The 27402-nt window shown below is 46.3% G+C and overlaps 1 protein-coding gene across 1 annotated transcript in view; it reads right to left on the reverse strand.

Annotated features, from left to right (window-relative positions):
- il16 (interleukin 16) overlaps window positions 1-27057 on the reverse strand; it is a 129244-nt gene extending 102187 nt beyond the window's left edge. Inside the window, exons 1-2 of the mRNA XM_067971617.1 lie at window positions 26838-27057; window positions 917-1359 (exon numbers count right to left, since the gene is read on the reverse strand). Coding sequence (XP_067827718.1) covers window positions 917-1318 — 402 coding nt within the window. The 5' untranslated portion in view covers window positions 1319-1359; window positions 26838-27057. The remainder of the gene's footprint in view (window positions 1-916; window positions 1360-26837) is intronic.
- Between the last annotated feature and the right edge of the window lie 345 nt (window positions 27058-27402).

Below are 27402 nucleotides of genomic sequence, written 5' to 3' on the forward strand. Positions count from 1 at the left end.
AAGTTAGTATTCTGGAAGTCATTGTAAATAAAAATTATTTTTTTTATATAAAAAGCCAAAGAAATAATTGAATTAAATTAAAGAGACAGAAGGGAAAAGTAAAGAAAAAATTAATTTATTAATTTTTAATTTGTTTTTAATGACCAAAAACTATTAAAATAAGGAGTAATGAGACTCCACATTTTTTAAATGTATTTTTTAGTTGTTTGGCAGTCATTAAGACTAACCGCACTTTTAAAACTTAGTTTAGACCTGGTATTTTTAAGTGTTTGGTGGTGTGATTAGTTACTTTCCAGCTGGGCAGATAAGCAAGTTTGTGATTTTTCAATGATTTCTCTGATTGCAGCGTGCGATGTCCCTTTAATTTGCAGCTGTCATATCACCGGCGAACCAGTAGGAGCAAATTCACGATTTCCGTGTTTTAGCGCGCGTGTGCGAACCCGGGAACTTGCTCCTTCAATTCACCACCAGCAACGGAGAGCGCTGCTGAGTTCCTCTGTTACTTCGGGAGTGATTTCTGGCCCATTATACCATCAGTGTGATGCGGCAGTTGATGCATTATACACGGTGGACACTCTCTCTGGATTCCCTCTCACTGGCGCATGTTTAGTTACAGCGGCTCGATGTTAAGCTGTTAAACATCCAGACTTTTGATAATGCAAACTTCTGAAGGGGGGAGAAAAGTACTCATCCATATTAAGAACCGGAAAATTCTGGAAAAACGCAGCAGGTTCGGTTAACTCTTGTAAAGTGACGGGTTAACTGTATCACGAAGGGTTACATCCAAAACACCGTAACCTGTCTCCACGGAGACTGACTGACCAGAGCAGCATTTCTAGCATTTTCTGCTTTTGTTTCAGATTTCCAGTATGTGCAGTTTCTGTTTATTGAGTGCCTGTCTGTACAATGTACTTACCTTAACAGGATGCTCTTTGCCGATATCCAGTCCAGACTCACCAATTCCACCCGGTTTCAGTTCACTTTGAATCGCAGCGACCTTGAAATTCGAGGTTTTGTGTTGGGCTTGTGATATGGCTTGTGATGTGGGTCCATTTATAGATAAATCACTGGCACCTTCAGGCGCCCTGTCCTTTGAAGCTGAATCATTTTCCTCAGTGCTAGTTCTGTCATCGCTGCTCTTTGAATTGCACAGTAAGAATGTTCTGGAAATGACTCCAAACTTTCTGGATTTCTTGTTGCTTTTACCTAAAGTGCTTTTCTGACTTTTCTGGCCAGAGGCAGTGTCCTTTTTTTTCTGTCTGTTGCTGCAAGAGTAAAGCATTTCTGTCGAATTTCCTTTCTCTGTCTTCACCAGCATGAAGAAACACCTTTATCCCTTTTAAAGCTAATGTACACCGTCTGCAAATGTAAAGAGAACGAAGGTTAAGGCGAACAAAACCCCACAGTAGCTGCAGATCTGAAAAATATATCATGGCCTCTTTCTCTATTAACAGCGCATGGTTGCCCCATGACTGCCTATAAATACTCCCAGCACACAGGAACGTCTTGGGTCTAAATAATGGATCGTGCCCAAAAAACGGATCTACAGGGGGGCATGGCACGCATTGCAAGCACCTGGTGGTGTCGGCCCAGGCAACACGTAATATTCATGCTGCCTGCTCACTGTTTTGACTCAGGCGTCCAGCCAACGCTGCCCACGCTATTCATTGGCTGCATGCCTGTTTAAGTGGGGCCTGATATTGGGCCTCGCTGATGCCACTTAAAGGCAGCCAGCACCTCTTAAAGGGGAGGTGCACCCTGACTGCAGACACCAGGGAAACACTTGGGAATAGAGAAATGGCTGCCAGACCCGGCCGATCGTGCACCAAGTTTTCCGATGCTGCTTCGGAGGCCCCGGTGCAGACCATGGACAGTAGGAGGGAGATCCTCTCCCCCCCACCACCACCACACCCCCCCCCCCCCACAGTGGGTAGAAAGTCCTCTGCCACCAGTGAGAAGAGGTTGCCGAGGAGGTTAATGCCGGGAGCTTAGCTCCCAGTACATGGTTGCACTGCTGGTAAAAGTTCAATGCCCTCACCGGAGTTGTCAAGGTAAGACTACAGCTCCCTTACTCTCTGCTCACACCTCCAGCCTTACAATACTCTCCTCTCCAGCTTTCCGTCACTCTCCTACAATCACTGCACCACACTTCACTCCACTTCCTTCTCCTCACACTCACCACTATTGTAACGCTCACTTCCCTGCACCTCACATCTTACACACTGCATACCAGCTATTCCATTATAATAGGCACATTGTCTAAACACCTCACAAAGATGTCACTAACACTCTCCTGTCTTGCAGGAGAAAGCTGCCCACGATCTGCGCCAGGAGGCTGGCACCGGAGGAGGCCGAGCCTGCCTCCACACCCTCTCCCCTGGGGAAGAAAGCATGCTGGCCATCACAGGCAGGTGGAGAGTCATGGCCGTGGTGAGCGGCAACGCTGGAGGAGACATCGCACAGGGTTTCTTCACATCCTCATCTTCTTGTTCCCTTCTTACTTCTATCTCACCCGACACACTCTGCATGACAAACTGCAGCCACTTCTCTCTCTCTCTGTTCTCCCTTCACACCAGAAGCTAACCCTTGTCCCTCTCTTTCATTTCAGGCGTTGAAAATGTTGACACCCCTCTGCCAGTGGAGGAAGAGGAGGCCAGCCTTCCTGAAGATGCACCGTCACTCGATCTCACCCTCGTAACCATCAGCTCAGAGACTGGCACCACGAGTACTTTAGAGGTTAGGCTAAAGAGGTGGTCTTCACATGGTGAATCACCGGGCATAAGTGCGCAGGAGCTAGGGCAGGGGGATAGGATCCACAGGTGGCAACTCACCGGAGGGCGACATCACACACTCGCTCTGCTGCAGAGGACTCAGCTGCTGACTTCGAGGGCCCAGGCTACAGAAGAAGGCTGGTGGGCAGACACCGAGAAATGCTAGATGCACTGGGCAGCCTGCCAGCGAGTTTGCTCACAATGGCTCAGGGCGTGGAGGAGTGCAGCTCCAACTTGTGTCAAGGCTTCAATATTGTACATCAGTGATAGGAGTTTAGATATTGTTTGCATCTGTACATATCAAGTCTAGTGTTGGTTCGATGCTAAAACCACTTTGTAACAATGTTAAACTTGGGGCTTAAATAAAATGCTACAGCTCAAACTGATGCCCAGTTGAAGCTAAGTGAGATTCCCTTTTCCATGCAGTGTTCACTCCTCTCACCCCACTTCATCCTGGTGTCGGGTTGGACCCTGACTTTGGATTCAGGCTGTATTTATATTCTAACCATAGCATCGAGATCTGGGGGTAGAGGAGAGGAAGAGAGAGGGTGATGAGGGAAAGAGGAGGAGAGAGAGGGAAGGGGAAGGAGGGAGCAGAGGGGGGAGAGGGCAGAGGAGAGGAGAGGGAGAGGAGGGGAAAGCTGGAGAGGATGGGAGAGGGAGGGGAGGGGGATAGGATAGAGGGAGAAAGAGGAGGGGAAAGGCAGGTCTGGGGACAGGGAAAAGGGAAAGGAAGGGTGAGAGATGGGAGGATGAAGGGGAAGATGATGTGAGAGGGAAGTGGAGGTGAGGGAGGAAGGGGAGGAGAGAAGGGAAAGAACGAAGAGGAGAGGAGGAGGAAAGGAGTGGGGATGGGGACAGTGTTAGGGGACGTGGAAGTGAGAGGGCAGAGGGAAAAGGAATGGTATAGGGACCGGTGGGGGAATGAAGAGAGTGGCATATGAGAGGTAGAGGAGAAGAGTAGAGGCATAGGGAAAAGGAGGGGAAGGGGCCAATGCTTTCTGCTGGTTAGGAGAAAACGTCAAAAAATTGAGTCAATGTGGGAGATCAAAAGAAGGAGACATCTGCATTGGCAACTCCCATCACAGCTTCACCTAGAGGTGGGAATGGTACTGCGGGTAAAGGCAGACATGTTTCCTCTGGGTTTTGCCACACAAAGCCTGACTGGAGTCTTCAATGCATTTTGAAATGGAATGTTGCAACCCATTTAACATTTTTAATATATAATTGATAACTGTTACTTATGTGCTTATTCATTATTTGTAAAATAAATTTGTTTAATATTTTAAACCTAAAATGTGCTGCGTTAACAATTTCAAAGACTGGAGTGGGAGCTTATGGAGGTAGAGGACAAGTACTCTTTTAAATTTGTTCTCAGGAAGTGAACAACACTGGCCACGGCCACATTTATAGAATATGGAATATGAATACAGCCTGAATCCACATTTATTGCCCATCCCCAGTTGCCCTGAGAAGGTGGTGGTGTTTGAACCGCTGCAGTCCGAGTGGTGAAGGTGCTCCCACAGTGCTGTTAGGTGAGGAATTCTAGGATATCGACCCAGCGACATTGAAAGAATGCCTAAATATGTCCAAGTCAGGATGGTGTGTGTCTTAGATGGGAATTTGCTACTCTTGTCCTGCTCAGTGGAGAGATCACAGGGGAGAGGGGCACTGTTGAAGTATGTAGTGATATAGTGAAGCATGTTGTGATCTAGTGAAGTATATAGTGATATAGTGAAGCATGTTGTGATCTAGTGAAGTATATAGTGATATAGTGAAGTATATAGTGATATAGTGAAGTAGTGAAATTGTACCGTTCCGCCCCACCTGTCCTTCGTGGAAAAGTTTGTGCAGAAAAATACCTTTGACCACAAGTGGTCCGCACGAAACGTCCTCGAGACCCTGCGGGAAAAGGAGACGGTGGATCCTGTCGGTTGGTTCCCCGAGCAGACTGTCAATGTTATTTGGCAGAATGCCTCATCGCCAGAGCTTTCAAGCAAGCACCAAGACCTAGCTTGGCTGGTGGTGAGAAGGGCCCTTCCCGTCAGTTCCTTCATGCACTCCTGGAGTCTCAGCGTCCCCGAGGAGGCTGCGGTGGAGACGAGACCGTCACCCATCTCCTTCTGGAATGTGCCTTTGCAAAGAAGGTTTGGAGAGAGATGCAGGGGTATCTGTCCAGGTTCATCCCGAGCAGTTCCGTAACACAGGACTCTGTGCTCTACGGGCTGTTCCCGGGGACGCACACCGAGACAGACATCAACTGCTGCTGGAAGACCATCAGCTCGGTGAAAGACGCCCTTTGGTCTGCCCAAAACTTGCTGGTCTTCCAGTGCAAGGAGCTGTCCTCGACTGAGTGTTGCAGATGGGCACATTCCAAGGTCCAGGACTACGTGCTCAGGGATGCACTCAAGCTGGGTGCGGCCACCGCAAAGGCTCTGTGGGGAAAGGCAACCGTTTAGAGCCTTCCCGCCATTGTATACCGAGGGGCTGCAATCAGGGAAAAACCCCCTCGGGCAGAATGTAAAATTCAAACTTATGTAATGAAATGTAATGTACCTGTAATGAATCTGTAATGAATCATCTGTATTGATTGTGATGCAATGAGGCACCCTAGAGTGTCATGAACTGTAATTATGTCCAATGTGTTCATTGAACCTGCAAATTGTATAATCTGTATTGTGTACGTTTGGAATGTGATATGACAATTGTATTGTATGTATTGTTGCAAATTTTATGAATAAAGTATATTTTTTGAAAAAAAAATATAGTGAAGTATATAGTGATATCGTAGTGAAGTATGTAGCTTGATAACACTATTGATGACTCAGTCCGCTAGCTAATAGCAATTACCAGTGTGAGTTTACTGTTTGTTTCCCAGGCTTGTTAGTATAAGCTTACCTAAGATAGTCAAAATCTTTTCCCAAAGGTAGGGGAGTCTATAACGAGGGGGCATAGATTTAAGGTGAGAGGGGAGAGATACAAAAGGGTCCAGAGGGGCAATTTTTTTCACTCAAAGGGTGGTGAGTGTCTGGAACGAGCTGCCAGAGGCAGTAGTAGAGGCGGGTACAATTTTGTCTTTTAAAAAGCATTTGGACAGTTACATGGGTAAGATGGGTATAGAGGGATATGGGCCAAGTGCAGGCAATTGGGACTAGCTTAGTGGTATAAACTGGGCGACATGGACATGTTGGGCCGAAGGGCCTGTTTCCATGTTGTAACTTCTATGATTCTATGATTCTAAGATCTTGAAGTAAGGATAGAAACTCTCATAGGTTTGGGGAGTTCAGAGTTATCTAAGATATGAGAGCCAACATAATCTAGGGTAAGAAAGAAAGAAAGACTTGTATTTATATAACGCTTTTCACGGCCTCAGGACGTTCCAAAGCGCTTTACAGACAATTAAGTACTTTTGAAGTGTAGTCAGTTATAATGTAAGAAACATGGCAGCCAATTTGCACACTGCAAGCTCTCACAAACAGCAATGAAATAAATGATCAGCTCATTTGTTTTAGGTGTTGGTTGAGGGATAAATGTTGGCCAAGACATTGGGGAGAACTCCCATGCTCTTTCTCAAGTAGTGCCATGGGATCTTTTATGTTTACCTGAGAGGGCAGACGGGGCCTCGGTTTAACGTTTCATCTGAAAGACGGTACCTCTGACAGTGCAGCGCTCCATCAGTACTGCACTAGGACTATCAGCCTGGATTATATGTTCAAGTTTCTAGAGTGTGATTTGAACCTATGACCTTCTGACTCAGAGGTGAGAGTGTTACCCACTGAGCCACGGCTGAAACTTGAAAAGACTCAAGAACGTAGCAGTCAGGTCTGTGTAGAAATCAGTGGATAAATGGAGCATCCTGTGCTGGTTAACTCCTCCCAAAAAGAACTGGAAAATCACATGGTTTGGAAGAGGGTTGGAGATTTCTTCACAGGTATATATTGAGACATGGTTATCGTGATCCAAGGCAACATTAGGACATCTGTGAATCCTACAGGTATGAGGTGCCCTCGAAACCAAAGAAAGCCACAGCAGAATTTAAACTGCAATGGGTCGTACACAGGACAACGTTTTTTTTTGGGGGGTGGGGGGCAGTGGAATGAAGTAAGTCTCAACTTTAGCCCAAACATGGAAGGGAGGGCAGGACAGGACAGGAACAAAAAATAATTTAAAAGGCTAATGTTGGCCATTATCTCAACGAGGCTGGAGTACAAAGGAGAGGAAGTTATGTTACAGCTGTACAGAGCTCTGGTTAGACCCCATCTGGAGATACTGTGATCCAGTTCTGGGCACCGCACCTCAAGAAGGATATATTATCCTTGGAGGGGGTGCAGTGCAGATTCACCAGAATGATACCAGGGCTAAAAGAGTTAAATTACGAGGTCAGGTTAGAATCATAGAATCATAGAATCATAGAAGTTTACAACATGGAAACAGGCCCTTCGGCCCAACATGTCCATGTCGCCCAGTTTATACCACTAAGCTAGTCCCAATTGCCTGCACTTGGCCCATATCCCTCTATACCCATCTTACCCATGTAACTGTCCAAATGCTTTTTAAAAGACAAAATTGTACCCGCCTCTACTACTGCCTCTGGCAGCTCGTTCCAGACACTCACCACCCTTTGAGTGAAAAAATTGTCCCTCTGGATCCTTTTGTATCTCTCCCCTCTCACCTTAAATCTATGCCCCCTCGTATTAGACTCCCCTACCTTTGGAAAAAGATTTTGACTATCGACCTTATCTATGCCCCTCATTATTTTATAGACTTCTATAAGATCACCCCTTAACCTCCTACTCTCCAGGGAAAAAAGTCCCAGTCTATCTAACCTCTCCCTATAAGTCAAACCATCAAGTACCGGTAGCATCCTAGTAAATCTTTTCTGCACTCTTTCTAGTTTAATAATATCCTTTCTATAATAGGGTGACCAGAACTGTACACAGTATTCCAAGTGTGGCCTTACTAATGTCTTGTACAACTTCAACAAGACATCCCAATTCCTGTATTCAATGTTCTGACCAATGAAACCAAGCAAGCTGAATGCCTTCTTCACCACCCTATCCACCTGTGACTCCACTTTCAAGGAGCTATGAACCTGTACTCCTAGATCTCTTTGTTCTATAACTCTCCCCAACGCCCTACCATTAACGGAGTAGGTCCTGGCCTGATTCGATCTACCAAAATGCATCACCTCACATTTATCTAAATTAAACTCCATCTGCCATTCATCGGCCCACTGGCCCAATTTATCAAGATCCCATTGCAATCCTAGATAACCTTCTTCACTGTCCACAATGCCACCAATCTTGGTGTCATCTGCAAACTTACTAACCATGCCTCCTAAATTCTCATCCAAATCATTAATATAAATAACAAATAACAGCGGACCCAGCACCGATCCCTGAGGCACACCGCTGGTCACAGGCCTCCAGTTTGAAAAACAACCCTCTACAACCACCCTCTGTCTTCTGTAGAAGGTTGCATAGACTAGACGTGTTCCCTTGAGTATAGACGATTAAGAGGTGATTTAATTGAGGTGTTTTAAGATGATTAAAGGATTTGATAGGGTAGATAGAGAGAAACTATTTCCTCCAGTGGGGGAATCCAGAACAAGGAGGTATTACCTTAAAATTAGAGCTAGGCTGTACAGAGATGATGTCAGGAAGCACTTCTTCACACAAAGGGTAGTGGAAATATCGAACTCTCTCTCCCAAAATGTTGTTGAGGCTGGGGGTCAATTGAAAATTTCAAAACTGAGATTTCTAAATTTTTGTTGGGTAAGGGTATTAAAGGATATGGAACCAAGGCGGGTAGATGGAGTTAAGATACAGATCAGCCATGATCTACTTGAATGGCAGAACAGGTTCGAGGGGCTGAATGGCCTACTCCTGTTCCTATGTTCCTAGGAGGCGGGATGGTGGGGAATGAGAAGGACTTGCCTCCCCCCACCTACCTGGAAAAATTGCGAATGGGTTAGGTCACGGCTCCTCCCCTCCCCGTGATAAAAATGGAACCCTCCGCTGTCTGCTGCCCCACAGTCCCTCAGCTGGCGCTGTGACTGTTTCGGTGACCCTGGTGCATCTTTAGTTTCCTTCAGCTGTGTTGATCCAGGAACTTTTCCTTTTAACGAGTTCAAGCTGCCACGATTATAAGGATTTATTACAGCCCATAACGTGCAGCGCTGTGCGGTTTTATTTGTTGAAAAGATCAAGTAAAAGAAGCAGCTAAAGAGGATTCCGTGGCGTCTAGTTTCGAGTGAAGATTACTCGTCAGACAGGAGGATTTTGCTGAGGGCCGTCCCTAACTAACTCGTAAAGGTGTTCTCTCTAAACGAGTTTCTCATTTCACTTCACATCAGACATTAGGGAGACGTTACCCCAAAACCTTAGTCCTTATGCAGAAAAAGCTTATAAACCAAATCCTGACAGTGAGTAATAAACAAACTGATCAAAGAACCTTTTACAATGAAATCGCTGTTCCTGAAGCAGGTACTCACTCTTTCTTTCTCTTTTTAAAAGCTATTTCTCAATAAATCTTTTCTTTATCCTCTTTCGCTCTCATCCTTGAAGGGGTGTATCACATACTGCTTCACATTCACCAGATAGACCATGCAAGAGAAGCATTGTGAGAGAGAATACAAGAAGATTTTGAGTATATGTGAAAGGGGATTGCATGTATGTGAAAGAGGATATGTCTGAGGAGCGTGCGCGAGTGTACAAGAGTGTGTGGCCAATAGGACTGTGTGTATGAGGGAGAGTGTGAGCGTAAGAGTGTGAAAGAAGATTGTGAGCTTGACAGACTACATAAGAGAGAATATGCAAGTAAGTGGGAGACAGCATGGAAGATGGGCTGAATGGCCTCCTTCTGCACTTAAATTCGAGATTGCAAGTGTGAGTGCCAGAGGATTGTTAGTGAGACAGATGTTTGAGGGGTTGTGAGCTGGACAGAGTACGTGAGGGATACTACGAGAGAGGATTGTGAGAGTGTGGCCTCTTTCTGCGCTGTAATATTCTAGGGGGTATATATTGAGGGCTCCCACCCTGCGGAAATGGAGTGGCAGTAGTCTGAAAATCGGACTCCTGTGACATCGTATTGGTGGTCCAGCTGAAGAGGAGCCCAGGGGAAAGTCTTACTTTGTTTTGTCGGGCCGGGAGGAGCAGGAGTGCTCGTCACAAACCAGCCTCGGCCACCACTGCACCGGGTCTACCTGCCCCCCCCACCCCCCCATGGACCTACCTTCCTCCGGCCCGGAGCTGGGTGCCTAATATTGGCACGGCCTGGAGCTGGCCCGATATTGGCATGGCCCGGAGCTGGCCCGATATTGGCACGGCCCGGAGCTGGCCCGATATTGGCACGGCCCGGAGCTGGCCCGATATTGGCACGGCCTGGAGCTGGCCCGATATTGGCACTGCCCGAAGCTGGCCTATTGCCTGATATTGGTACGGCCCGGAGCTGGCCCGATATTGGTACAGCCTGGACCTGCCGGGCTCCTCCAGGGCGTCGATTTGCGTCAGCAGTCTGCCGGCCTGCTGCTAATGAGGCCTGGCCCTTAAAATGTTGTCGGAACTATTGAGAGTCGGGCTGGCGGGATTTGCCGGTCGACCAACTGCTGGTTAGAATCTACCCCAACGACTGCGCGTGCAAGAGGTCTGTGAATAAAATAGATTATAGTCTTCTATACATATGCCTTAAGATGCACAGATCCAGGGGGTGCGTACCCTAAAACCCCCAGAATAATATCGCTCCTTCAGTCAGAGCAGCGGGGACTGTACAGCAACTCTTGTAGTGCTCCCCAATCCCTTGAGCTGGCTATGGGAGCTAGAGGGTGGGGTGTAGGTGGTGGGCAGTTGGCCAGGTTCGAATGGTAGAGATGCATAAGTACTCTGGATTTTCTCATGGTGACCTTTGGGGATCAGATGCAGGACTTTCAGTCAGGAGACATTCTGTGAAAGGGATGCTTGGCTCAGTAGTGGTGCTCTGAGTCAAAAGGTCGTGGGCTCAATTCCCACTCCAGGTACTTGAGCACAAAATCTAGGCTGACACTTCAGTGGAGTGCTGAGGGAGTGCTGCGTTGTCGGAGGTGGCATCTTTCAGATGAAACGTTAAACGGGGGCTTCATCTGTCCTCTCAGTGAACATAAAAGATCCTATGGCACTATTTCGAAGAAGAGCAGGGGAGTTCTCCCTGGTGTCCCGGCCAATATTTACCCCTCAACCAATAACACTAAAACAGAATATCTGGTCATTTATCATATTGCTGTTTGTGGGATCTTGCTGTGCTCAAATTGGCTGCCACGTTTCCTACATTACAACAATGACTACACTTCGAAAGTACTTCATTGGCTGTAAAGCACTTTATGACGTCCTTCTCCAATTAAATATTAGGAAGACCGAAGCCATTGTCTTCAGTCACTGCCACAAACTCCATTCCCTAGCCATCGACTCTATCTCCTGGCCACTGACTGAGGCTGAACCAAACTATTCACAACCTCAGCATCCTATCTGACCCTGAGCTGAGCTTCTGACTCCATATCCTCTCCATCACCAAGACCGCCTACTTCTACCACTGTAACATCGCCCGTCTCTGCCCTTGCTTCAGCCCAATGGCTGCTGAAACTCTCATCCATTAACTTTGTTACCTCCACACTCGACTATTCCAATGATCTCCTGGCCGGCCTCCCACCTTCCACCCTCCATAAACTTGAACTCATCCAAAACTCTGCTGCCCGTATCCTAACTTGCATCAAGTCCCGTTCTCCCATCACCCCTGTGCTCACTGACCTACACTGGCTCCTGGTCCGACAACACCTTGAATTTAAAAGTCTCATCCTTATGTTCAAATCCCTTCAAGGCCTCACCCCTCCCTATCTCTCCAGCCCTACAACCCTCTGAGATCTCTGCGTTCCACACATCCTGGCCTCTTGCGCATCCCCAATTTCCATCACTCCACCATTGGCGGCCGTGCCTTCAGCTGCCTAGGCCCTACATTCTGGAATTCCCTCCCTAAACCTCCCCGCCTCGCTACCTCTCTCTTCTCCTTTAAGACACTCCTTAAAACCTATCTCTTTGATCAAGCTTTTGGTCACATGTCCTAATACCTCTTTATGTGGCTCGGTGTGAAATTTTGTTTGATTACGCTCCTGTGAAGCACCTTGGGACGTTTTACTACGTTAAAGGTGCTATATAAACGCAAGTTATTGTTGTTGTGGTAGAGTTCATATAGGGGCAAGGTTTGCAAGACAAGGCACCTGGCAGAGATCCTGATTAGCTGGGAGCACCGACTGGGTAATTGGGAGGGTAGTTTAGTACATTCGATTCATGGCGCTCTGTATTTTTTGGTCATTAAAAATAAGGAACGCTGCAACTCAGGCACACTGACCTTCACGGGTAAGTCTCTGGATCTGAAAGCCTCATCTTGCAAATCTGCCTCATATAGAGTCCGTACATCGCACAGTAAATAAGCATAAGAAAGCACAATGCATGAAGGCAAGATTAGTTAGCAAGACATAGATAGGAGTTGAACCAATTGGATTGCTCTTTCAAGGAGCTGGCATAGACACGATGGGATGAATGGCCTCTTTCTGTGCTGTAAGATTCTATGATTCTATGTTAGCCATCTCGCGTCTGAGTCAGAAGATTGTGGGGTCAAGTCTCACTCCAGAGCCTTGAGCACAAAATCTAGGCTGACACTCCCAGTACTGAGGAAGTGTTGCACTGTCTGAGGTGCTGCCTTTCAAATGAGACGTAAAACTGAGGCCCCGTCTATCCTCTCAAGTGGATGTAAAAGATCCCGCGGCACTCTTTCAACGAAGAGCATGGGAGTTCTCCCTGGTGTCCCGGCCAATATTTATCCCTCAACCAACACCTAAAACAGATGATTTGGTCATTATCACATTGCTGTTTGTGGGATCTCGCTGTGCGCAAATTGGCTGCGTTTCCTACATTACAACAGTGACTACACTTCAAAAGTACTTAATTGGCTGTAAAGTGCATTGGGACGTCTTGAGGTGGTGAAAGGCGCTATATAAATGCAAGTTCTTTCTTTTTCTTTCGCTGTGCGGGATATGGGAGATTTGATAATGTTACAAGTAGAACAGAAGCTGAGCTGTGGGTCACTGTGGGAAAAGAGAACAAGAAGAAGGGCAAGCTTCTATACAGTGGTCAGTTTGGTTCAGTCTCAGCTCTGGGTCAGAAGGTTTTGGATCCAAGCTAAGTACTGGGGTTTGAGCCCATAATCTAGGCCGATACTTCAGTATAGTGAACGGGAAAGGCTGCAATGTTGGAGACTAACTTTCAAATCGCTGTCTTTAATTACTTTTCATACTTGAGCTTCCCCTATGGTTCAGCATGGCTGTATTATCTGAAATGAATTAAAAATTAGCCTTACAGGTTTTCTTTTAAAGTTATTTACTCTCCCAATATACAGGTAGTGGAAACAAGCAATCAGAGGGTCTTCAGTTCAGATTCGGTGAATTGACTAATCGTTGCTGGTTTGATATAAATACTTCTGGCTTAGAGAGTCCACGCAGCCAATGGAAAGTGAGTTGTGCTCGCCGATGTATTTACACTGGAGTTTCATGGATCAGCTTATTTGGTTATCCTTTCGAGTAGTGATTGGCGTAAAACCAGTGTAAAACAGGAGAAATGTGCTGGGGTGGATGCAAATTAGAGTGCAGCCTTTAAAATGCCATTTTCTTTATAAATTTGTTTTTGGGATGTGGGCAATGCTGGCAAGTCAATAGTGATTACCCGTCCCTGAGGGCATTAAGAGTCAACCATGTAATGTGGGATTGGAGATATATGTGGACCAGAACAGGTTGGGTGGCAAGTTCCCTTCTCTGAAGGACATTAGTGAACCAGTTGGGTTTTTATGACAATCTGAAAGCTTTTCTTGGTCATTTTCTGGTGCCAATCCAACAACTATCAGGTTTATTGAATTCAATTCTGGCTGACAATTGCACCATCAAGTCATGGTGGCAGCAGGTAAATAAGGAACAGTGCTTGGCTCAGTGAGTTTGCTGTCCGTCAACTTGACTGGACGTCTCATGACTGTTTTTGTGCCACTTTTCAAGATTGTCTAACACAGGAAAACCTGGGCGAGGCAGCCCAAGAAGGCAGTGGGACAGAGAAGATACCACAATTTCATTAAAGGTCCGACCTGCAAACCCTGTTGGATGAAATAGAGCAGAGGAGAGACAGAGTGCTGGGCGTACCTGGCAGGAATCCTACCAAAAGCGTCACTCGTGCCACGTGCAGGGAGGTGGCACTGGCACTGACACTGATTGCCAACTCCTGTCACCCCCAGGACTGCAGACCAGTGCCGCAAAAAATTCAACAACCTGACCAGGGCAGGCAAAGTAACACACTGGCCACTCTCCTTTTCCTTCCTTAGCACCAGCACACTCCTCATCCTCTAAAAATAACAGTAGTACAACTAACCCTTCACAATACTCTTTGGTTAAAGGGGGCACTAACTCAGAATCTCACTCTATGGCTACCCATCTCCCCCAATTACCTGCATGTGCAACCTTAAAACTCCTTCCTCCACTTTAAAAGGCTGATTATCCCCAACCCCACCCCCTATATCTCTTACTTTAGTTCGTCAATGCCACATGCACAGTCCTCAAATGCTTGTCTCCCCCTATCACAAATCAAAAGAAATGCCATTCTGTCTATAAGCTCCAAGGTTTCGATCTCTTAATCATTCAGTTAATGTTTTATTTATTTTTCCTGACTCCAGGATGTTTGAGGTCTATTATTTTAACTTAAATTGTGAAATTAGCTTTTTGTGACAGGATTCTTACCAATTGAGGATTGGCCTACAAACCTATAAAATCAGGGGGACTTCTCCCCGGTGTCCTGGCCAACATTTGTCCCTCAGCCAACATCACTAAACCACATTATCCGGTCATGTATCTCATTGCTGTTTGTGGGATCTTGCTGTGCGCAAATTGCCGGCCACGTGTCCTACATCAGAACAGTGACTACACTTCAAAAAGTACTTCATTGGCTGCGAAGCACTTTGGGACGTCCTGAGGCAGCGAAAGGCGCTATATAAATGCGAGGTCTTTCTTTCTTTAAAACATTCTACCTGCATGATGGTGCCAACTGTAAAATAGGATGTCGAAGGAAATCTGATGACTCAGTGCCTGCTGTGTGTTTCACTCCATCCACAGGTGGAATTTTGTAAAAGTTTCCTCTCTGTGGGCAATGTGCCATTGTGACCGCTAAACAGGAAGGCGTATGTCAACCCAATAAATTGAACAAGGCCGCATTCAATTTGAATTAAATTGGAGGAACTTCCATTCCAGAGGGCACTGTGCCTGGTACAGCATGAGTGACAGACAGTCCTATAAAACAGTTAGACGTGATATTTTGATCACATTTACTCCACATTTGCACAGTCAAGCTGTTCAGGACCATGTGCAAAACTCAGCTTGGACAGAAGGCTGGAAATTCCATGCTGTTTCTGGTGTAACTTTGGTATGTCATACGGGCGAGTAACATTTTTTTGCCAGCAAAATGGAGCAGGAGCCATTTACGCTGGTTACCTGCCTCAAATTCTGTCCCCCTCCTGAATTCCGTTGTACCTGCCTCAAATTCTATCACTCCCCAATCCCGAATTCCCTTGTATTTTTTGGCCCTTCCCTCGACCCGCCCACTGTGTCCTGAATGAACTCATTTACATATATTATAATGAGGCCCAATGGCACTCTGAGTTTCCTGCTTTTACACTCGGAGTGTAGTCCATGTCTGTTAGACGGGGAGTTATAAGGTGCGGCTATTGCCAGGATCAGCTGAGCCAGGTGGAGGCGAGGAGTGTCTGAGGCCTGGAGAGTTTTAGCGGTGATTTCTGCAGCTGGGAATTACTTTTTGCCACAACTTTTGTGGCATTCGGCCCACACAAACCCGGACTTGCTTCTGAGTGTGTGACCACCAGGAGATTCTCAGTCCCCCCCGATACCCAACATTGAGGGCTGCTCAGTCCCCCCGATACCCAACAGTGAGGGCTGCTCAGTCTCCCCCAATACCCAACAGTGAGGGCTTCTCAGTCCCCCCCCGATACCCAACATTGAGGGCTGCTCAGTCCCCCCGATACCCAACATTGAGGGCTGCTCAGTCTCCCCCAATACCCAACATTGAGGGCTGCTCAGTCTCCCCCAATACCCAACATTGAGGGCTGCTCAGTCTCCCCCAATACCCAACAGTGAGGGCTGCTCAGTCTCCCCCAATACCCAACAGTGAGGGCTTCTCAGTCCCCCCCGATACCCAACATTGAGGGCTGCTCAGTCTCCCCCAATACCCAACAGTGAGGGCTGCTCAGTCTCCCCCAATACCCAACAGTGAGGGCTTCTCAGTCTCCCCCAATACCCAACAGTGAGGGCTGCTCAGGAGTGGGTATGGCCGTTCCTTAAGGACATCTCCTTGTCTGCCATTATCATGAAGGAGAAGGAGCAGTCAGGTACCATTTAAGGAAATGGATGACCCCACCCCCCAAACCCCATAGAATATACAGGCAATTCAGGTCATGAGAGCCTTATTGAGGAGATGTGTATAACGAGTGCAATGGGGTCGCTTTGCCACCTGCTGCATGAGGACCTGCCCACACCTGCTCTCTCTCTCTCTGGCTATGAAGGTGACCACCTCACTATCTTTTATGACACAGGCCCATTTCAGGCAGCCACAGGCGATCTCTGCTACATCAGCCAGGCTGCAGTGCGGGCCCACATTCATCAAGTGACTGATGCACCTTACAGGAGAGCTGGCAAATTCATCATCTTTGGCATCACAGCAAGGCAGCAGCGAGATACGCCAATCCAGTTCCAGTGGGTTGTCAGTTTCCCCAAGGTTCAGGGCACAATACAAAGCACCGACGATGCTTTGTGAGCTCCCACAGAGAAACCCCCTCAACTTCCTCAACAGGAATGGCTTCCACTCCCTCAATCTACAGATTGTGTATGAGGCTTTTGATAAGGTTCCTTATAAAAGGCTTCTCTACAAGATGAAAGCCTCCAGTATTAGTGGCGATCTAATGCGCTGGATTAAGAACTGGCTGAAAGCTCGCAGGCAGAGAGTGGTTGTAGTTGGATTTGGATCTGTTTGGAGACTGGTCCCCAGTGTTGTCCCGCAGGGAACGGCATTCAGACCATTGCCGTTTACTATTTTTATTAATGATCTTGATGTGGATCATCTACACTAAGTGCTGGAAAACTGAATCTCTGGATCAGGGTGGGTCTCTGAACTCAAGCAGCAAGTGGCCTCACTCCACAGCCTCGGAGAGGGTGAACGGGGTTCTGGATTGTACTCTCCACAATGTGCTCACACAAGAGGCGGTGTTGGGCAGTTCAGGACACAGGGATAGTGTAAAGAGAGAAATGGGTGAACATCCACAGGGGTATCAAGGGGGGGGACAGGACTCACTGGGGTACTGGTGTTAATTATATCCATGTGATTTATATCAATTAGTGTTAATTGTATTCAGGTGGTGCGAATCAACTGGGGACTCTCTTGTGTCCATTTATAGGAGAGAGCTTATCTAGGGGGTGCTGTGTGTGTAATGGGGATCTCTGATAATAAAGGCTTGGAAGCAACTGAAGATTAGGCTCTAGTATTCTATCCTTCACCACCGGGCTATCCAATTTATTACAACTGGAACTGTCCAATAGATACCTAGTGTTGCCCTGCCCTTGAAGTCAATGGGAAGGAAAGTAAGACGGGGCATATAACGGGTGACTGATTCGCTACCGCCCATTTTACGCCCCCCATGAAGTTGAATGTTCCCCCCCCTCCGAGGTCCTGCCTGTACACACAATTAAATATTGTACACTAGATGGGTCAGTGTAGGATTACAGGTACAATCTCAGGGTGCATTTCCACGCTTAGGTTTAGTGATGATGTAAAGCAGCCTCGGCTTCGCGCCAACACTTGGTTGTCAAGGCCCAAACTTTTTTTTTTATTCGTTCATGGGATGTGGACGTCGCTGGCGAGGCCGGCATTTATTGCCCATCCCTAATTGCCCTCGAGAAGGTGGTGGTGAGCCGCCTTCTTGAACCGCTGCAGTCCGTGTGGTGAAGGTTCTCCCACAGTGCTGTTAGGAAGGGAGTTCCAGGATTTTGACCCAGCGACGATGAAGGAACGGCGATATATTTCCGAGTCGGGATGGTGTGTGACTTGGAGGGGAACGTGCAGGTGGTGTTGTTCCCATGCGCCTGCTGCTCTTGTCCTTCTAGGTGGTAGAGGTCGCGGGTTTGGGAAGTGCTGTCGAAGAAGCCTTGGCGAGTTGCTGCAGTGCATCCTGTGGATGGTACACACTGCAGCCACTGTGCGCCGGTGGTGAAGGGAGTGAATGTTTAGGGTGGTGGATGGGGTGCCAATCAAGCGGGCTGCTTTATCTTGGATGGTGTCGAGCTTCTTGAGTGTTGTTGGAGCTGCACTCATCCAGGCAAGTGGAGAGTATTCCATCACACTCCTGACTTGTGCCTTGTAGATGGTGGAAAGGCTTTGGGGAGTCAGGAGGTGAGTCACTCGCCGCAGAATGCCCAGCCTCTGACCTGCTCTCGTAGCCACAGTATTTATATGGCTGGTCCAGTTAAGTTTCTGATCAATGGTGACCCCCAGGATGTTGATGGTGGGGGATTCAGCGATGGTAATGCCGTTGAATGTCAAGGGGAGGTGGTTAGACTCTCTCTTGTTGGAGATGGTCATTGCCTGGCACTTATCTGGCGCGAATGTTACTTGCCACTTATCAGCCCAAGCCTGGATGTTGTCCAGGTCTTGCTGCATGCGGGCTCGGACTGCTTCATTATCTGAGGGGTTGCGAATGGAACTGAACACTGTGCAGTCATCAGCGAACATCCCCATTTCTGACCTTATGATGGAGGGAAGGTCATTGATGAAGCAGCTGAAGATGGTTGGGCCAAGGACACTGCCCTGAGGAACTCCTGCAGCAATGCCCTGGGGCTGAGATGATTGTCCTCCAACAACCACTACCATCTTCCTTTGTGCTAGGTATGACTCCAGCCACTGGAGAGTTTTCCCCCTGATTCCCATTGACTTCAATTTTACTAGGGCTCCTTGGTGCCACACTCGGTCAAATGCTGCCTTGATGTCAAGGGCAGTCACTCTCACCTCACCTCTGGAATTCAGCTCTTTTGTCCATGTTTGGACCAAGGCTATAATGAGGTCTGGAGCCGAGTGGTCCTGGCAGAACCCAAACTGAGCATCGGTGAGCAGGTTATTGGTGAGTAAGTGCCGCTTGATAGCACTGTCGACGACACCTTCCATCACTTTGCTGATGATTGAGAGTAGACTGATGGGGCGGTAATTGGCCGGATTGGATTTGTCCTGCTTTTTGTGGACAGGACATACCTGGGCAATTTTCCACATTGTCGGGTAGATGCCAGTGTTGTAGCTGTACTGGAACAGCTTGGCTAGAGGCGCAGCTAGTTCTGGAGCACAAGTCTTCAGCACTACAGCTGGGATGTTGTCGGGGCCCATAGCCTTTGCTGTATCCAGTGCACTCAGCCGTTTCTTGATATCACGTGGAGTGAATCGAATTGGTCGAAGACTGGCTTCTGTGATGGTGGGGATATCGGGAGGAGGCTGAGATGGATCATCCACTCGGCACTTCTGGCTGAAGATGGTTGCAAACGCTTCAGCCTTGTCTTTTGCACTCACGTGCTGGACTCCGCCAACTGACTCTTTCTTCAAGAAGCCTCACTCTGCTTCAGTCCAGTGAGAGCTCAGGCCCTGATTCTGGATTCAGACTGCATTTACATTACGGGGTACATTTTCCCAGTCCGTGCCAGCGGTAATATACCTCGCCTGCTGCCAACCCAAAGCGAAAAATGGCGGCAACGATTTTCCGATACCTGAGGTGGCAGGTGAGGTAAAGAAAGAAAGACTTTCATTCATACAGCGCCTTTCACGGGACGTCCCAAAGCAGTATCTGCCGTAATTAGTGTGATTTTAAATAAAGAAATAAATGAACTTTTAAAAGAAAGGGCTCCCCTGCTGTTCTTCGATAAAAACAGATTATCAGGTCATTTATCACATTGCTGTTTGTTGGATCTTGCTGTGCAAAATTGGCTGCTGTGTTTCCCTACATAACAACAGTGACTACACTGCAAAAGTAATTCATTGGCTGTTAAGCGTTTGGGACGTCCTGAAGTCGTGAAAGGTGCGATATAAATGCAAGTCCTTTCTTTTAAAAGTTCATTTATTTCTGTATTTAAAATCACGCTAATTACAGCAGGCGTCTGGTTTGTAAATCTCCATGTCACGCTACTTTTCAGCTTCTCCCCAGTGCTAAGTTTGGAGCCATAAATGTACCAGACCTGTAACAGGAGCCTATAAAACAACTGATGATTCATCCAGTCACAGGCTCACTGCTGTCTCAATGAAACACTCTGGCTGCTCGGGCTTGTCTCCACCCGAAAATGCACTTTCTGGAAAATTGTAGTTTGATTTATTTAAGGTGCTTTTCAGTCACAAGAGAACTGGCTGTGGAAAGCAAGGCGTGCGTTTCCTGTTTAAAGATACCGAGGCCTTTTGCCCGCGATATAACACTGCTGATTCACTGAGCTACAGAATGTGTTCTCCTCCTCTCACAGGTGAAAGTTGTATGTCCTGGATGTTAACTTCACTTTCATGATTTGATGTGTTGTGGGCCACTTTTCATTTGTCAATTGCTGCGGCTGTACAGGCACTTCATATCACTGGGAGCGGTTTTACTTGCATTTTGAAAACAAGGAATTTATATGGAGCCTTATCACATGTCTCAGAGATGTCACAAAGCACTTCACTCAAACTTACATTCGAAGTACAGTCACTGTTGTTACGTAGGAAAAAGTGGCAACCAATGGGTGCACAGCAAGATCCCACAAAGAGCAGTGAGATGTATAACCGGTTCATCCGTTTTGCTTGAGGGATAAATGTTGACGAGGGCAAAGACAGATGTAAAAGTAGCAGATTGACTCAAGAGTCAAGTCCTGATCCACCTTTCAGATGAGACGTTAAACCAAGGCCCCGTCTGCCCTCTCAGGTGGACGTAAAAGATCCCATGGCACTATTTTGAAGAAGAGCAGAGGAATTCTCCCCGGTGTCCTGGCCAATATTTATCACTCAACCAACAACATTAACAAACAGATTATCTGGTCATTATCACATTACTGTTTGTGGGATCTTGCTGTGCGCAAATTGATAGCCGCATTTCCTACATTACAACATTGACTACACTTCAAAAGTACTTCATTGGCTGTAAACCGCTTTGGGATGTCCAGAGGTCGTGAAAGGCGCTATATAAATGCAAGTTCTTTCTTTCTTCTTTCTATTCTGGTCCAACTCCAGAACACACTAAAATCAATTGGTGTGACATTGCTTCACAGAGGTTGTCTCACACCTCTCGGACTTGGCACTGCATGTAGTATAACTCCAGTTCAGTGTGATGAGAAAATGGATGATGCCACCTACACTCTCCTATCCAATAAGTATCCAAGGGGTCTGTGGAGCTCCGTGTGTGTGTGTGTGTGTGTGTGTGTGTGTATTACACAGAGGCACGGCCAGGCACAGCCCGTGGTATATCTAGGGTGCTTCCATGTGCGCTCTGTATTCTACAGTTTATAGTTTCACTCAGTCTTACACTGGTAGGGGTAGATTTCAACTTGCCACTTGGGCGTGAAACTGGCGTTACAGATTGGGCTCCCGTTATAGAAAGTTCCCCATTTTCATTCCCATTGATTCTAATAGAAGTGAAAATCAGGTTTCTATAACGGCGGGCAAATCACCCAGGCGGTAAGTTGAACATCTACCTCGCAGTGCAGTATAACTGCAGTCCTCACTAAAGCCTTGTTAGTTGCTTACTCCTATCAATCAACACTTGCAAAGTCCATCTTATTACAGTGTGTCTCACTAATTCTGCTCATTGCTGTTTCATTGCTGCTCACTCCTGTTAATTGTTTGCTATCAATTAAAGTCTTTGTCACCTCCAGACTCCACAATTCCACTGCTCTCCTGGCCGGCCTCCAATCCTCCACCCTCCATAAATTTCAGCTCATCTGAAACTCTGATTTTCGTACCCTATCCTGCCCAGCACCCCCCGCTCTTGCTGATTACATTGGCTCCCGGTCCCCCAACATCTTAAAATTCGTGTCCTTTTCTTCAAATCACTACATGGCCTCACCCATCCCTGACTCTGTAACTTCCTGCAGCAGTACAACCCTCCCCTCCCCTCCCCTTGAACTTCCCATTCCTCTGACTCCAGGTACTCGTGCATCACCCCCCTCCCTTCAGCCACATGCTCTGGAATTCCCTCCCGAAACCCCTCTGCCTCTCCAACTCCCTCTCCTCCTTTAAGGCCCTCCTTAAAACCTACCTATGTAAAAAAGCTTCTTGGTCCCCCCCCTCCTAATAGCCCTTTCTTTGACTTAGCATCTCCTGGCCTCCATGGAGGACCGTGACACATTATTCTATATTAAAGGCTCTATATAAATGCAAGTTGTTGTAAAAAGTGAATTCACAAAGTTAACACAATGTAGAGTGGATGTTGATGTACAGTCACTGCTTCCAGCACATTGCAGGTTCAAGTCCCTTTTCTCTGTAAACTGAGTCCCATTTTGCAGTATTGACATGATAACTACCCGAATCTGAATTTGGTTTCTGCCAAGTGGAAATAATGCTTTCTCATGGTTTAATATATGACCATGTGGATTAAACGTAGGTATGGTAATGTAGTGGTTATGTTACGAGACTAGTAATCACAGAGAATGTGAGTTCACATCCCATCCATGGAAGTTTAAAAATTGTGGAAATAAAAAGCTGGCATCAGTAATAGTGACCATGAAGTTATTGGATTGTTGTAAAAAACCCAACTGGTTCACAAATGTCCTTTAGGGAAGGCACCCTGTCATCCTTACCCAGTCTGCCCTATATGTGACTCCAGTCCCACACCAACATGACTCTTAACTGCCCTCTGAAATGGCCTAGCAAGCCAGTCAGTTGCATCACACTGCTTCTCAGGGTAACTAGGGATGGGCAATAAATTGCAGCCATGCCAGTAATGCCCACATCCCGTGAATGAATAATAATTTAAAAATCCTCTTTACCAGCTCAAGTCTGTGGGGTAGATCCTGATTTTGTGCGATAGTGTAAAACGGGTCATAATTAGAGTTTTTTGAGGGTGTAACTAACAGGGTAAATAAAGGGGAACCAGTGTATGTAGTATATTTGAGTTTTCAAAACGCATTCGATAAGGTGCCACATAAAAAGTTGCTACACTAGATAAGGGCTCATGGAGTTGGGGGTAACATATTAGCACGGATAGAGGATTGGTTAACGGACAGAAAACAGAGAGTAGGGATAAACGGGTCATTTTCAGGCTGGCAGGCTGTAACTAGTGGGGTGTCGCAAGAATCAGTGCTCGGGCCTCAGCTATTTACAATCGTCATTAATGACTTAGATGAAGGGACTGAGTGTAATGTATCCAAGTTTGCTGACGATACAAAGCTAAGTGAGAAAGTAAGCTGCGAGGAGGACACAAAGAGTCTGCAAAGGGATATAGACAGGTTAAGTGAGTGGGCGAGAAGGTGGCAGATGGAGAATAATGTGGGGAAATGTGAGGTTATTCACTTTGGTAGGAAGAATAGAAAAACAGAATGTTTTTTAAATGGTGAGAAACTATTAAATTTTGGTGTTCAGAGAGACTTGGGTGTCCTGGTACAAGAAACACAAAAAGTTAACATGCAGGTACAGCAAGCAATTAGGTAAACAAATGGATTGGTGGCCTTTAGTGCAAGGGGGTTGGAGCACAAAAGTAAAGAAGTCTTACTACAATTATACAGGGCTTTGGTGAGACCTCACCTGGAGTGCTGCATATAGTTTTGGTCTCCTTATCTAAGGAAGGATATACTTGCCTTAGAGGTGATACAGCGAAGGTTCACTAGGTTAATTCCTGGGATGAGAGGATTATCCTATGAGGCGAGGTTGAGTAGAATGGGCCTATACTCTCTGGAGTTTAGAAGAATGAGAGGTGATCTAATTGAAGCATATAAGATTATATGGGGGCTTGACAGGGTAGAGGCTGAGAGGTTGTTTGGTTGTTTCCACTGACTGGAGAATCTAGAACTAGGGGGCACAGTCACAGGATAAGGGGTCGGCCATTAAAGACAAGGAGACAAGGAGGAATTTCTTCACTCAGAGGGATGTGAATCTTTGGAATTCTCTACCCTAGAGGACTGTGGATGCTCAGTCATTGAATATATTCAAGGCTGAGATAGATAGATTTCTGGACTCTAGGGAAATCAAGGGATATGGGGATCGGGCAGGAAAGTAGAGTTGAGGTCGAAGATCAGCCATGATCTGATTGAATGGCGGAGCAGGCTCGAGGGGCCGTGTGGCCTACTCCTGCTCCTACTTCTTATGTTCTTATAGTAAATCGGCAGCCTGTTTTACATCTCTCCTGATTTTTATTTCTGTAAACAATTTTACAACACCAAGTTATAGTCCAGCAATTTTATTTTAAATTCACAAGCTTTCGGAGGCTTCCTCCTTCGTCAGGTGAACGATGTGAAAAAAAAAAAAAAAAAATGTATTTCCATTGATTTGATGTAAAACGGGCGGCTGACTCACTATCACCCGTTTCACACTATCGCACACAGTCAGGGTCTACCCCTACATCAAAAGAGTGATATGTTAATGTTTGTCCATCTGTATTTATATAGGTTGGCTGTGCTCTGAATAATGGGCATGTCAACCAGATATGTTTCAGTAAACGTACGTAAAATATCAATTTAATAAGTTAAGTAAGCTAAAATCAAACTATACCATAATAACTTGTAAAGATTTTCCAATCTGCATTATTTTAATGCCGGCGGTAATAAATTTAAGAACAATGGGTTATTGCCACTGTTAAACCAACACCAATTGGACAATCTAAGCTCCACACTGGGAGTTTGGCACAAACATTAAGATGATTAAAGGAGTTGATGGGTTAAATAGAGAGAAACTATTTCCTCAGGTGGGGGAGTCCAGAACAAGGGGGCATAACCTTAAAATTAGAGCCAGGCCGTTCAGGGGTGATGTCAGGAAGCATTTCTTCACACAAAGGGTAGAGGAAATCTGGAACTGTCTCCCCCAAAAAACTGTTGATGCTGGGGGTCAATTGAAAATTTAGAAACTGGGATTGATAGATTTTTGTTAGGCAAGGTTATTAAAGGATACGGATCCAAGGCGGGTAAATGGAATTGAGATACAGATCAGCCATGATCTAATTGAATGGTGGAACAAGCTCAAGGGGCCGAATGGCCTGCTCCTGTTCCTATGTTCCTATGTTCCCCAAAAATCTTTTCAAAGTGAAGAGCATGCAATTCCTCAGTAACCTAGTGAGTAAATACAAACATACAAACATACGAGAAATGTCGGACAGGAAAAGACCAGCAGGTCCATTTAGCCTGTCCCATACAGTGGTAATGCTCTTGTGCATCGGGTCGAGACACTCCCTACCCATCCAGAGCCATGCGATCTCCTGGAAGGGGCAAAACAAAATATGGGTGGTGCTGACCCACACAGATAAAAACTAAAAGAAAGATTTGCATTTATAATACGTCTTTCACGACCTCAGGACGTCCCAAAGTACTTTACATCCGATCATAGAGAGCCCTGGTTGGATCCTTGGCCTATGCAGTTTCCCATTTGATAGTTGGTCTATACTGAATTAGCTACGGTGACAGGGAAACTACAATTAGGCTCAGCGTCCCAGACTATGGAGAGGAAGAACGAGCCAGGGGTCCAAACTTCTGATTACTACCCAACCACCCCTGCAGGAAGTGTGGGTGAGTACTGGATCCTGATTGGAGATAACGTCTGCCACAGTGGAATGGCCCACCAACACTTCAAGAGTCACATGTGAAGGATGATAACTTGGGTTCCTGTGGAACTAAAGGCAATGCGTCAGAAGTAAAGAGATAAAAAGCCTTGCCTTTATACAGAGCCTTTCATGTCCTCAGGACATCCCAAAGTGCTTCACAGCCAATGAAGTGCTTTTGAAGTGCTTGTCTCATTGAAACATATAAAATTCTGACAGGGCTAGACAGACTGGATGCAGGGAGGATGTTTCCCCTGGCTGGGGGGGGGTGTCCAGAACGAGGGGTCACAGTCTCAGGATACGGGGTAGGACATTTAGAACTGAGATGAGGAGAAATTTCTTCACTCAGAGGGTGGTGAACCTGTGGAATTCCCTATCACAGAAGGCTGTGGAGGCCAATTCACTTTAAGAATGAGCTAGATAGATTTCTAGACACAAACGGCATCAAAGGGTATGGGGAGAGAGCGGGAATATGGTACTGAGATAGAGGATCAGCCATGATCATATTGAATGGCGGAGCAGGCTCGAAGGGCCGAATGGCCTACTCCTGATCCTATTTTCTATGTTTCTATGTTACTGCTATGTATGCAAATGTGGCAGCTAATTTGTGCACAGCAAGGTCCCACAAACAGCAATGAGATAAATGACTGGTCAATCTGTTTTTGGTGGTGTTGATTAAGGGAGGAATGTTGGCCAGGACACTCCCTCCACTTCAGAAACGTGACACGGGATCTTTTACATCCGCCTGAACAGGTAGACAGGGCCTCGGTTTAACATCTCATCCAAAAGTCGGAAGACAAGCAGAGAAAATTGCAGGGTCAGAGAACGAAATTCAGTATATCAAAAAGAAATGGTCACTATATTCAATTTTTATAATAAAAGCACATTTTAAAAAAAGGTTATTGGACAGACAGCTAAGAGAATCAGGCAAGTGCTTGGTGCAACCTCTCCTCCTCTGTCAGTCTCTGTACTTTTACATAGGCAGCTGTTAGTAGAGAGCGGACTTTGAAATCAGCCTGTCCGACCCAGTCCGATCCTGGTGATCCTGTGATCCATAACCCTTACATCCACACCACATTTATACAGTATAAGTATTACAGCGATGTGTGAGCCCTCCAATATGCTTACAATAAACCAAATCTGTTCATTCAGTTTCCAAAACAAATAGGTCCACAGTAAGTACTATGAAAGAACATTCAGAATTTGACTTACCCTCGCAGGTCTCAAACTTAACCAGCACCTCTCTTTACCATCGTTTGGATGATTTCATCGACCATCAGCAGTAATTCCTCTCCTGCTTCTGTTTGACCCCTGTTGCAGCAGATCTGAGGGCAATGCTCAAGCTTACTTTCCTCTGGCTGAACTCTAGTTAAGAGTGATGGTTGCAGAAAGCCTGAACAGAAATTGAGGTTATTTTTTTTTTTATCCTAGTCAGAGGTCTTGTATGATTTAGATTGGGCTGTTCCAATTACCCATTCCCCACTTAACGGCGGCTGGGTATGAAAGAGCTCTGTTATTTTACTGTGCCTGGACTGAATTGTGGCCCTGTTTCTGCGAATGAGAGACCACAGCCTCTCCCTGGGACTTTCACTGACGTATATCTGACTCCAAAATACCAAAAGCTTTAACTCTGTATTGTCGGATCGTGAAAAGTTTGTCAACATTCTCAGTATAACTTGAAACTTTCTGTCCTGTGCAACAGTTGCTCCCCGTGTTGTGCTTATTTCATCAGTATGACGGGGGTATAAACACCTCACCTATGTTTCTGGCCCATAAT

The sequence above is a fragment of the Heptranchias perlo genome, chromosome 34 (genome assembly GCF_035084215.1).
Source record: "Heptranchias perlo isolate sHepPer1 chromosome 34, sHepPer1.hap1, whole genome shotgun sequence".
Lineage (NCBI taxonomy): Eukaryota > Metazoa > Chordata > Chondrichthyes > Hexanchiformes > Hexanchidae > Heptranchias > Heptranchias perlo.